The sequence below is a fragment of the Lepidochelys olivacea genome (genome assembly GCF_965140295.1).
Source record: "Lepidochelys olivacea isolate rLepOli2 genome assembly, chromosome: 9".
Classification (NCBI taxonomy): Eukaryota; Metazoa; Chordata; order Testudines; family Cheloniidae; genus Lepidochelys; species Lepidochelys olivacea.
In genome coordinates, this window is record NC_140419.1 from 33,381,320 (window position 1) to 33,394,900 (window position 13,581).

The following is a 13,581-nucleotide window of genomic DNA, read 5'->3' on the forward strand; positions in this document are numbered from 1 at the left end:
TTTGAGAAGGAAATAACTAGACAAAAATCCATTAAGTTGCAGTTCATAGGGGAATATGTAATTTTACAGTAAAAAGAAAATACTGTATCTAAACCACTATTTGAAAACCAGTCCGTGTTCAGAGTTAGGGTTAAGCTTAAGAAATCCAAACAGTTGAAAGTATATGGCTAGCTAAGTACCTTTAACTCTGTCCCTGTAATAATCTGAGAAACGGGAACAGAAGCAACCTTCTCTGTTCATAACCAGTGACAACAAAAACTGGAATCTGAATCATACAATAGTCTTATTTTAGCCTTTTTTAATTATTTTTTTTAACAGTCCTCGAAGTAGTTTTGAAATTTCTGACTGACATAAACCAAAATAATCTTTCCCCATTCCGTATGTTCCATAGACATGAATTATTGAAGTAAATCAAACTCAAAGCGTGTGTGCGTGTGTGCGTGTGTGCGTGTGTGCGTGTGTGCGTGTGTGCGTGTGTGCGTGTGTGCGTGTGTGTGTGTGTGTGTGTTTAAAAAAAAAAACCTAGGTCTAGATTATGAAATGGAAAGTAAATCCAAAAGATAGAAGACTAAGCCTACTCTTACAAATAATTTAACATATACCTCTTAATACTACTCGCTTTGTAGGTTCTGAAAGATGAGTTGTAATGTCTTCTGCATATTTTTGTCTTCCACAAACTGCACATTTCTTAAAGCCCCCCTGAAAAATGAGGAAGTAGTAGTTGGCAATGATATAGTTGGTGCACCAATAAAGTGGCTTTCCAAATTAAGACATCCAGAACCTTGGACTGTGGGCTTTTAAAGTCCTTGATTTGAAAATATTCCTTGTAAAATAGGTATTAAGGAACTAAGAGGGATTAGTAACATTAAGTGTACATCTTTGTTGTTTTCAAATATTTAGGTATAACCTTCACTCTGAATTTTCTAGCTTTCTAATGGTTGCTTTTTTAAAATCTTTGCAAAGTTTTTACTCTTAAATACCTGATCTCAAGCTTAGCTCTTCTGTTCTCAGAAGTACCCTTTACACTAGGAAAAGTATCCTCTAAGGGGTGATACAACTGACCTAACTCTCCAGTTTCAGGCATTATGAAACCTCTGTTTAGTCTACTTAAATTCTCAAGACTACAGATTTCCAGTATAAACTAACCAATTCTAACTCTTCACAGCCCGTTTTTCTTTCCATTTGACACCCGGCAAATGCTGTTTTATGTAACTGCTTTTGATCGAGATCGAGCAATGCAGAGATTACTAGATACCAATCCAGAAATCAATCAGTCGGATTCTCAGGACAGCAGAGTGGCGCCGCGACTGGACAGGAAAAAAGTAAGTGTTATGCGAAAAGCCATTTCACAAGGGAGTGAATAGTAGTAGTTTGCCATAGGGATCATTCTTCCACAACTTCCACTGAAGGGAGATCTTAGTGTTTGCTCAAAATGACACAATGTCAGTTGTACTAGTACATATCTCAAGTGGATTTTTGAGACAAGGGCCAGTTGTAGGGGTGGCAGACTCCCAAAAGAATGAAGTGTATCCCAACTGAATATCTGCTATTGGGAAGCAGGGGTAGCTGGCACATGTTATGTAACAGCTCCCCAGCACATTTTGGATGTTTAAGGATTGCAGATATTGCCTGCCTGTGGAATGTAAACTTTGTTGTTGAAAATATGTTTGCCACCTCTGTAGATGCCTTGTATAGATGTAAGCACTTAAGGGTTCTATATTAGGCTTATCCTTGTTATATTCACCTGATTCAGTGTTTTCTATTGATACTGGAAAAGGCATATAAATGGTACACACCAGAAAAATATCCATATGCTTAAGTATTCAGTGTAATGCATTCTTGTACAGAGTATAACTATGAACCTAACACATGATGAGAAAATTGATAGCCTTGGCTTTTTAACTCCCTCCTGAAGAGCCACCAGACCATAGTAGCTTATTCCCTGGACAACAGAGGAAGGAGACAAGATATCAGGAATGTGGCTTTCCTGGGTCACACCTTCTTAAATAACGTATCTGGGAACTATCGGCAATAGCTTGTCCTATTAAGGTCATCCTTCCTTTGTAATCCATTCCATGTGGTGGAGGGCTTCTGTCAGCCTCATAAACTGCTAACCGAGTCCCAGCCCACTGGTGGTACCCTACTGCCCTTTCCTTGTTCAAGGGTGAAGAGGATGCTGAGTGGGTAACATGTCAGCTGATAATTTTTACTATGATGCCCCAGTCCTAGGGCTGAGACTTTAAACATTTTCTGGTCCAGAGCAAGAATGCTCCCTTATAGTACATACTCCTACAATTTTAGGACTACCAGTTCGCATTTGACATGAAACAACTTAATAAGAATTTTATATAAATAGTTCACCACTGAATACAACTTCTTGCTTATATAAAGTTAATACATTTTTAAAAGCAAATTATTTTACTTAGAAATCATAGAAATGTAGAGATGAAAGGGAATTTGAGAGGTCATCGAGTCCAGCCTTGTGTCCTGCTGAAGCAGGACCAAATAAAATGTAGACCATCCCTGACAGGTGCTTGTCCAACCTGTTTTTAAACCTTCAGTGACAAAGACTCCATAACCTCCCTTGAAACCTTCCTATTCTAGGGCTTAACTACCCTTATAGTAGGAAAAACTTTTCCTACTATCTAACCTAAATCTCCCTGGCTGCAGATTAAGCTCATTACTACTTGTCCTATCTTTAGTAGAACAGTTGATCACTATCCTGTTTTTATAAGAGCCCTGAACACATTTGAAGACTGTTATCAGGTCTTCTCTTCTCAAACTAAACATGCCCAGTTTTTAATCTTTCCTCATATGTCACATTTCCTAAACTTTTAATCATTTTTGTTGCTCATCTCCGGGCTCTCTGTCTAATTTTGTCCATCTTTCTTGAAGTGTGACGTCCAAAACTGGACACAGGACTCCAGCTGGAGTCTTACCAGTGCCAAGTAGAGTAGGACAGTTTACAGCTCATGTCTTACATGTGACAATCTTGTTAATACACTCCAGAATTGTTCGCTTTTTTTTTTGCAACTGCATCACGTTGTTGACTCTCTCATTCAATTTGTGATCTATTCTGAACCCAAATCCTTTTCAGCAGTACTATTCCGTAACCAGTTATGCCCCATTTTTGTATTTGTGCATTTGATTTTTATCTTCCTACATGCAGTGTCTTTCAGTGATGCCAGGCTTGTTCTTCAATCTGTTAAGGCCACTTTGAATTCTGTTCCTGTTCTCCAGAATGTTAGCAATCCTGCCCACCTTGGTGTCATTCTCCAATTTTATAAGCATACTCTACTTCATTATGCAAGTCATCAATGAAAGTATTCAATAGTAACAGACCTGGGACAGACTCCTGTGGGAATCCACTAGATAAGTCTTCAATCTGACAGCAAACTATTGTTAACTACTTTTTGAATGTCTCTTTTACCAGTTTTATACCTGCCTTATCATAATTTAATCTGGACCATATTTCCCTGCTTTCATAATGAAACCAGATCACGTGGGACTGTGCCAAAAGCTTTACTACAATCAATATACTATGCAAACTTTCTCACTCCAAAATTTTGTTTCCTAGTGTTATAACTGCCTTGCTTGCTAAGGAATTGAGATTTGCAAAAATTAATTCTATTGCCTAAATGTCTCTAATGTGTAGCGCACTGTGAATAGAGAAGAGCTGTTGAAACAGGCAGAATCTGTGATGCAAGATCTAGGCAGTTCAAGAGCTATGTTGGAAATTCAGTATGAGAATGAAGTAAGTAATGGCTATGTGAAATGCATTAACCCTTTTTAATGAAAGTTCATACAAAAGCTGTAATTGCATTAGAATAACTTGGTCAGACTCTCTTCCATCCTACTACTGGCAGCTAAAAATTCCATCCACTAATGCATATCTACTTCTTCCAAATATGACTGGTTTCTGACTGTCCTCCGAATAGCTAAATGAAAAATACTTTTCAATTGCAAATGCACTGACTTAAGTTCAGCAGTCAGAAATGCGTTCACTTTAAAGTTCGAAAAAATCTTACTCCAGCAAACACATGTACATGTCTCTAGCTTGGTCGCTAGGTGACTTAATAAATACTCTGTTTGGTCAGTATCCCTTTTCAATGTATGAATTTTTGCTAGATTTCTGCAGGTTTATTAATAGTTTTTGATTATAGAAAGGCCTTTCCCTGGAGGAAGAAATTGTAGTGAATATAACTGTTATATATTATTGCACAGCTCACACTTAAAAATGTTCTGAATATTAAAATATTAATTTAAATGAAAAATTACCTTTTCTCTCTGAAGGTTGGCACAGGTCTAGGACCTACACTGGAGTTTTATGCACTTGTATCTCAGGAACTACAGAGAGCAGACTTAGGCCTCTGGAGAGGAGAAGAAGTAACTCTATCCAATCCAAAAGGTGACTGTTTTTCTGATTATCAATGTACTTTCAGCTGCTTCAGAAATTGTCCTATGGGCCTTAAAGCGTAATTCTACCCAAAACAGTGGTTGTCAAAGGTAACTTGTCATGGTTACTGGGCTAGTTGCACTGCTGCCCCTTTTCAGTGATCTCTGAGTGGAACCCCTTCCGCCCGCCCCCACAAATCAGGCCTTAGGTCTTTACCTCTCCTAAGGTGGAACTCTGCAATTTGCACACTCTGACTAGGACCTCTGTTACAGCCACATGGGCATCAACCATAACTAATCCAGCAGGAGAAACTGGAGTTGGCATTTTCAAGAAGAGATTTTCTCCAGGAGCCTGTGATCACATGTATTTGAAGTGAGAAAGAAACCACTTCAAAACAAAGCATGATTTGTTTTGCCCAAAAGATAATCCTTAGAAGTGGATTTAAAATAAGAGACCTGAACATAAGTAGCAGAATGTAAGATTAATCTCTATCTAGAGCTCAAGTGGGTCTGGCTTCTTCCCCATCCGAGTTGAGAGAACCAGCCTACACTCCTTCTAGCGTTCTTTTCTGAGTGTCTCAATCAGACTGCCAGCCTTTTTAACTGACGCATACTGAGGCCTCTCTACCCTCTTCTCCTCCCCCACCCCTTCTGCCTTGGGCAGCTTTTTAATTGTTAAGGTCTTTTGATCTTTTAGGGTCTCCTTTGATCCCAGGCTTAGCCTTGGGAAGAGTAAAATGTCCTAATCTGTATGGAGCCAGCTGTGTAACTTCTTCCCCCAGTTGATGGCCAAGCCATTGTTATCTTAACTCCTTTGAAGCTGGGTACCTAAGGCTGTTTTGTGTCACCTTTCCTACTTGGCACCTCAGCCCTTTTACAGCCTTCTTTGGTAAAGTCCATGCGTTCAGGCAGGCAGCAATACACACTTGAACAGGGAAACAGTCACATATAATAATCATAAGAAATAATAGACATTTTCCCAGTTGGTCTTGGTCTCGAGCGGTTATTATCTTAAGACTTTTATGTAATATAAGTACATTCATATGTTTAGAAATCTGGATGGAATGTTTAAACTTTGAGAAAATGAAGCAATAAAAATAAAGGGACACTGTCAGGGTAATCACTTATTAAAATTTCCGTGTTATGAATATGAACAGTGAAAATATTAAAATTCTAAACTTTGTTCAGCTTTGGCAAATAAAACCAAGTCCATTTCTATTTCAGTTTGCCCTGTTTTTCTTTTTTGCTAGTGCTGCAAGTAATGGTTAAATTTGTAACTGATGGGGTGAAATAGAAATATCAACTGACATTTTTAACAACTTAAATTTTAGGCCCGAATGACTGGACTCTGTGCCGTTAACTCATTTTTTAAACGAAACAGCATTATGCAAGTACTGAACTTGCCCACCACCCCTCTTTCTTTCCCCAACAGGAAGTCAAGAAGGCACAAAGTATATTCATAATCTCCAAGGCCTATTTGCTCTTCCTTTTGGTAGAACAGCTAAACCAGCTCACATTGCAAAGGTTAAAATGAAGTTCCGTTTTCTGGGAAAACTAATGGCTAAGGCGATCATGGATTTCAGATTGGTAAGAATGAAATTTGATTTTTATCTGAAGTAATATATAACAATATTTTCTGGAGGTTCCAATGTAAAACACTTACTGCTAGACTTTAGATTCAGGAAGACAAAGTTGGTAATGCTTCGAGTTTGATTATGGCATAACATTGAGAGAACCTGAATTTCAGCACTTTCAATGCCAGTCAGTATTTTAAAATGAAGATGGGTTGTAATCTTGTTAGGGGGTCTCCTGAGTGACTCTAGCTCATCTTTCTCTGCAAGAGAAAGCACCTAATTTCTGTTTACATTGTGATTTTATCCCTTTGTGTATTTAGCCCAAAATTATATGGTGTTTGTGATATAGTAGCAAATGATGAAAATTCATACTTGCTTATCACTACCATACCTAGGTCTTTCAACATAACTCTGTCCTCTTTTATATTAAAATCGCCAGTATAAATTTATCCCAAAGTACTATATATACCGTATGACAAACTACTCTCTACTAGTCCAAAAAATGTGTTGGAAAAGGTACTGCTCAGGGAATGAAACATCAAAACTTAAAGCTGTTGAAACTGTGAATTGTTTTGCATTAACTATTAATTTAAAAACAATGCTGCTTTGGCTTCCAGGTGGACCTTCCCCTTGGCCTTCCTTTTTACAAATGGATGTTACGACAGGAAACTTCCTTAACTTCACACGACTTGTTTAATATTGATCCAGTGGTAGCTAGATCAGTATATCATCTTGAAGATATAGTGAGACAGAAGAAAAGACTTGAACAGGACAAATCACAGGTAGGAAGGGAGGGTAATTTATATGAAGGGGAAAGGCCAACCTGGATTTTACATATTTCTGGATTTTTGCAAGCCATAGCTGACATAGAGTGAAAATAAGTATCTTCTTATAAATACTTAATTGGTATATTCTTAATATGCTAATAAAAATTACTATTTTTATCAGTATTACTATTCCTCTTATATCAATTTGAAATCAAAGTTGTAAATAATTTGCTAGCAATGGGCAACCATCGTGACCTTTTTGTAAAGGTACAGACAAATCTACGTTGGATGATGTGGCATACAGTATATGGCAATGAGTGAATTCCTAGTCTTTTATTTGCAAAGAGTTTTCACCTCTAGGCACAGCCTGAATTGCATATAAGCACAATTATTAACAATGCATCACACTTCTGGGTTTTTTAAGAACACTGCTAAGAAATTTTGGTATTATAGAGAAGAGTTTATTTGGGTAACCATTGTATGTTGGGCACTGCTCAGCAGCTCTGTAGACACATCAGGAAGATTACCCTTCCCCCGGTACAATCAAGACTTTTCACACATGTTGGAGAAAAATGAATAAATTGAGACAAATGTCACATCATGTTTTTTGAAGTTAGACTGAGTTTCCTGATTTAGCAGAGTCAGATACATGCACAAATTAAAATACCTGTCCAATACAAGGTCAAAAAGCCAGTACTGTATTGAATTCCTTAATTTTAAAACAGCCTTGATATTTGAGGCGTGACATGATAAGAATTTCTTCACTTTGCTTCAAGCCAATTGTCCACATCTAATTTTTTGATCAAAGTGGGAGAAGCTACTTGTACTCAGGAAGAGCTTTGATACCTCAGTACAATTCCTAAAAGATAACATACACAGAGTTAGCCAGGCTGCTTTTCAGAATTTTGCCAACGTTACCAGTTCTGCTCAGATGAGGTCTAGAAGATGTAGGGCTAATCTACACTAGAAGCGCTATATCGGCGCAGGTGTATGCTGACAGGAGAGCTCTCCTGTTGGCACAATAAATCCACCTCTGCGAGAGGCGATAGCTGTGTCGGTGGGAGAAACTCTCCCACTGACATAGTGCTGTCCACACTGGCTGTTAGGTTGGTGTAATTTACAGTGCTTGTTGGGATAACTTATTCACACCTGAGTGACGGAAGTTATACCTAAGTAATGGTAGTGTAGACCTGGCCTTAGTTAAAATGCTGACAGCTTTGCCTATGCTAGCACTCCACTGGAACTGAGCTAGTGAAGTATTTATGGGAAATATTTGGCAGAAGAGCCAAGCATAGACCGGTCTTGTCTACATCTGAAGTTGAAGACTTGCTTCAGTTCTGGCTTTAATGCTATGAAGTCTCTTTCATTGTTCCCTTTAGAATTTGCTCTGATCATCTGAGTTTTGATGCTGTGTATTTTGATAAGTGATGGTTTAGTATTTGCTCTAAACTTCCCATCAAGACGTTAGTCTTACAAGTTCAGTCAGTAATTTAATGAGTTTTTATTTATTTTAATGAAAACCTTCACCAGGAAAATGTGGCTTTACTATGAATTTTTGGGTCTTTCCTATCCCCTTCCATGTATCCAAGAGATCTGAGACTTTGAAACCACTTCAGAACCCAAATATAAGTAAATACTTGCTTTGCTAAACTGCAGGATGTTTCTGGGAGCGTGTATTTCAGTGGGATGGCTAGGGTGCTTTTGATAACTTTGCATATTGTCTATGCTAGGGAAACCTTCCAAAACTTTCCCAGTTACTAATAGCAGTTCCACTCCACTAGTGGCAACAATGTAATATAGATTGGCTGCTGGCTTGGTAAGCACCATGTTATCTAGCTCAGCTCAGATACAGAGGCCGGTCTTCGCTAGGGCTCCCAGTATTAATATTTGTGCAGCTGAGTTTTTGTTAGCAATAGTGTGAAAAATCTGTAAAACTTGACTGTCTTGTATGCATTGAAGGGACATATTCAGTCAGAGGCAATCTGTATCTCACTTGCAGAAGGGGAGCAATCATCTGAAAAAGCCCAGTACCAACCTCCTGGAGGGGAGGGGAATAAACAGGCCCAACAGGGATAAGTGAGGATAATTAAGGGATGATGGCTGCAGTTGTCATTTTAGTACTTGCAATTTATGAAAATACTAGAGACTATTCAAGACAATTCACGTAACACTTAGAGTCCTCCTTTAAACAGAAGGCTGATTTTAACCTTAACTATGGGAGGGCACTACACATCCATCCATCAGCAGCAGCATAGCAAACTCACAGAGGTGTGAAGTGACCTATTCATCTCTGAGATTTCTCAGATGAGAGAACATCCAGTGGAGATGAATGCAGCCTGAAATAATAGCTCTGAGGGGATGTCTACACAGCAAAGAGAAACTGTCAGCTGGCTGTGCCAACTGACTCCAGCTTGCCAGGCTCTGGCTGTGGGGCTGTTTCATTGCAGTGTAGACTTTGGGTTCTGGCAGGAGGGGGCTCTAGCACTCTTTCGCCCCGCAGGTCAGAACCTCATAGATGTGCAGAGCCCCCCAGAGCTTGGTGCACACACAAGGGCAGGAAGCAGAGCTCATACCCTCAGATCCCAGCTCAGATGGGGGTAGGGAGGGCGTAACGATGCTTGTTCTGGCAGGACAGAACTGTGAGTGCCAGTTTAGGACAAATTGCTTAAAGCAGGACAGTTACGGCCCAACACTGGGGTTTTTCCATCTCTAAGGCAAACCAAACCAGACAGACAGAGGACTTTGGTTTTACCCCCTGGCTAACCACAAGTCACACAAGCAATTCCCTTAAGACACTCCAGTTTCCCAGTATCGCCACCAATGCCACTGGTTACGGGGACAAAATGGTTATGAAAACCAATACCCCAGTAAAAGAAAAAAGGTTCTCTTGATCCCAAAGGACCAAGCCCCAGACCCAGGTCAATATACAGATTAGATCTTACCCACAAAACACACTGTTGCCAGTCCTTTAGAATCTAAAATCTAAAGGCTTATTCATAAAAGGAAAAAGATCTAGATGAGAGCTAGAATTGGTTAAATGGAATCAGTTACATACAGTAGTGGCAAAGTTCTTGGTTCAGGCTTGTAGCAGTGATAGAATAAACTGCAGGTTCAACTCAAGTCTCTGGAGTGCATCCACAGCTGGGATGGGTCATCAGTCCTTTGTTTAGAGCTTCTGTTTGTAGCAAAGTCCCTCCAGAGATATGAAGCAGGATTGAAGACAAGATGGAGCTGCAGCAACTTTTTATAATCTCTTGCCATGTGGTGTCTGCTTTCTTTGTCCCAAAGACAAGCTGTCCATCACATGGCATGGAAAAACCTCAGAGTTCTGTCCATAGGCATGTCCCTGCATGCCTTGCTGAGTCACAAGGTGTATCTGCCTTCTCTCAATAGGACAGTTGTATAGCTGATGGTCCTTAATGGGCCATCAAGCAGGCTAGGCAGAGCTGACACCAACTTGTCTGGGGTGTTGCCCAGAAGCATAGCACAAGTTTGAACTACAGGCAATATAGAGCCAATACTTTAAATACAAAAATGATACATGCATATAGATAGCATAATCATAACCAGCAAATTGTAACCTTGTCTTAGACACCTTATTTGACCCCCTTTACACAAGATTTGGTGCCACTACAGGACCTTGGTTGCAACAATGATCTATACTGTCCCACATTATGTCAGTAATGTCACGGGGGGGTAGGGAGGGAGTAGGGAGGGAGGCTCAGACCTCTTCAGAGCTTAGCTCATCTAAAGGAGGCAGGGAAAGGGTAGGGGGAGTTCAAGAAAGATGTTGATGAGTTGGAAAGGGTTCAGAGAAGAGCTGTGAGAATGATTAAAGGATTAGAAAATGTCTTGCTAGATGACAGTAAAGATCCCTTCTGATCTTAGAATCTATGAACCTCTTTAGATGGGCTGTGAACTTTCAGATTGCGTTGCATACATGGGAGGGGAATGTAGGGCTGGCAGGCGCCCCTGTCACCTCCATGTCCCTCTTCTCGCTCCATGTCTCCCTTCCCAAACAACTGATCCACCCCAACTCTTCTCCTCCTATTACCACCTAATTTTTCCACCCAATCACCCAACTCTCCCAGAAAGTATTTGCTTGTAATAGCTTTTCTTTTTTTTTTTCTTTTTTTTTTTTTTTTAATTTAAAGTAGAGATGCAGCCATATATTTCATGTGGGTATGCACGCCATGTGCACTGGAGCAAGAAAACTTTGCTTACCAGTATCCATAGGATCAGTATCTGTGGCCACAGCCCCTCTTGTGGCAGTATAAGGGTGGTGCTGCCCCAACCGTCCGTTCCTTCTTACCAACCATGGCTAGAGTTGAAGGTCGCTGTGGTGTCTTCACCTCACACTTCCATTCTTTTTTTCTGGTAACTTTTCTTGTGTGTATATCGTAGTAGTACCTTAGTTTTGGTTAACTGTTAGTTTAGTGTTAATAGAGTAGTTGGCTGCCTGTGTGATGCCCTTCCCAAGGTTCAAGCATTGTCCATCCTGCATAGGGACCATCCACAATAGCAACCCCCACAGGAGGTGCCTGTTGCCTCTTGACGAGGACCACATTGAGGTGCTTCATCTGCAAGTTGCTCACAAAGAGGACTCAGGTGGCGAGAGACTTGCTGTTGAAACAGCACCTTCTGGAGCAGGCCATGAGGCCCACTTCAGCACCAAGGACCTCGTCTGACCAGCGGTAGCTTTCAGATCTGGCAAGTGATGCCACCCCACACTCTGGTTCTAGCGTTTTCCCACAAGAGGAAATGTCTTTTGCCCTCCTCTGATGTGGCAAGGAAGGAGGAGTGCTGACCGGCACTGTACTCCCTCCAGCACACAGGATGGAGCAGGTCAGTCCAGCTGCTCCTAGATACCACATCAAACCTAGCTACATTACCATTGAACAGAATTCCCCCAGGAGTAGAAAATACAGCAAGTCGTAAACAGCTCAGTGGTCTCTCACAGTTCACTACCAGACCTCCATGAGACCAACCAAAACTTCAAGGAGACCTAGATTTTGTAAGAACGGTCTGTCTTCCACAGTGACATTGCAGTTGGTTACTTCTACCAAGTATTTGTTTTGATCGACTGATCGAGGGTCACGAATTGCTCCCCTTTCTGGATCATATGCTGCACCAACCTGTCCTCCATCACTCCTGTGGGGACAGTCTTTCCCCTTTCCTACCTTTCGGGAGCTCATCACTTCTGACATGGATCGTAGAAGTGGCTTCACTAGACTATTCCTTTCCTTTCAGTTCAGTTCCATCCACCCTTCCAACCCTTCTCCTCATCTTTTTTTTTCTTTTTTCTTTTTCAGGGACCCTTCTCACAAAAGTCTCTTAAGACAGGAGGAACAATCCTTCCTACTCATGACTTGATTAAACCTGTTCAGTAGACTTTGTAGGAAAAGACTTCCCCTCAAGATACTTCCCAGATTGGACTTCAGGAATGCCTTTGTCCTCTTCCAACAGTTAAGAACGGCAACATTGTCAGCACTAATTCCCTCTTTAGATCCTGGGTACTAGTTCATCTCCCTTGACTTCCAGGACACACGCTTTCATATGCTATACATCCTTCCCAGAGATGCTTCCTACAATTCATCGTTGGCAAGGACCACTACCAATTCCAGGTCCCACCCTTCAGCCTTTCAACTGCCCCAATGGTCTTTAAAAAGCTCTTCTCAGATGTTGTAGCCCATCTTCATCAGATGGAAATAATCATATTTCCTTTCCTGGACAACTGGCTCATCAAGGGTCACTGTCTTTTTCTCAAGAAGCAGTCGGCAATCAACAAGGCCCGTATCCCCTTTCCACTTTTTGGGCCTTCACCTCAACATAGAAAAATCTAGAGTCATACCTTTACAGTGAATAGACTTAATTAGAGCCACTTACTGGCAAAGCATGCCTGCCAATGGAGAAGCTTGTTATACTGTCCAGCCTCATTGCCAGGCTACAAGAGCCCACAAACCACAGCAAGGGCTTGCCTTTGACTTCTGGACAACATGGCAGCCTGTGTATTTGTAATATTCCTGTCAAAACTACACTTCTGATGTCTTCAAGCCTGGCTTAGGTCTGTCTGCATCCCCAGCAAGCACTCTAACTATCCAGGTACGTGTTACCTCAGACAGTTCTTCACTTCAAGTGGTGGAAGGGATACCCAAAAGCTGTGTAGGAATTCTACTCTCGTGTCCATCCTGCACAAAGATAATCACCACAGATGCCTCCCTATGAGGCTGTGGTGCCCATTTTCAGGACAGCCCAGGGCAAGTGTCTCACTCCCACTGCCCCTAGGAACATCTATCTATATCAAAATTATAAAAATCACCAAGGAGGAGCAAGATCCCAGTACTTAGGCACAGGCAACATAAAACTCTAGAATTGGTGCATATTCCATCAGATAGTAGTTTATCTACCAAGGCTACAGAACAACATAGTGAACTCCCTAAGCAGGTATTTCTGTCACCACATAATTCAGCTCCCACTTATGGTTGTATTTCAGAAGATTCGGCTCAGCCAGGGCTCCCTAGAGAACTTTATTTGCATCAGTGTCCAGTGCGAAGAGCCAACACTTCTGCTGAGGGGCTGCAATTTGTTGGGAAATGCTGTCTGCTCACCTCCAAAACCATTGTTGTTCAATGTCTTGAAGTAGAAGTGAGAGATCTGTAGCCATCCTCCTAATGCCATCATGGCCACAGCAAGGAAAGCTTACCTCCAGAAGTGAAGATATTTTCAAGCCTAGTGTGTGGAACAGTCTGTCTCTTGAGTCTGTCCTCATGTACATTCTTGATTATCTGCTACATTTGAAAACTGTTGGTTTATTACTTAGCTAAATTTATGGTCCACCTGGCTGC

At 40.9% G+C, this 13,581-nt stretch overlaps 1 protein-coding gene across 5 annotated transcripts in view; it reads left to right on the plus strand.

The window, feature by feature from the left end:
• TRIP12 (thyroid hormone receptor interactor 12) overlaps positions 1–13,581 on the plus strand; it is a 151,896-nt gene that overhangs the window by 121,282 nt on the left and 17,033 nt on the right. For all 5 annotated transcript variants that reach the window (XM_084639182.1, XM_084639181.1, XM_084639183.1 and 2 more), the window contains 5 exons: positions 1,166–1,322; positions 3,656–3,754; positions 4,294–4,408; positions 5,828–5,982; positions 6,587–6,751. In XM_084639182.1, the coding sequence (XP_084495308.1) occupies positions 1,166–1,322; positions 3,656–3,754; positions 4,294–4,408; positions 5,828–5,982; positions 6,587–6,751 (691 nt within the window). The remainder of the gene's footprint in view (positions 1–1,165; positions 1,323–3,655; positions 3,755–4,293; positions 4,409–5,827; positions 5,983–6,586; positions 6,752–13,581) is intronic.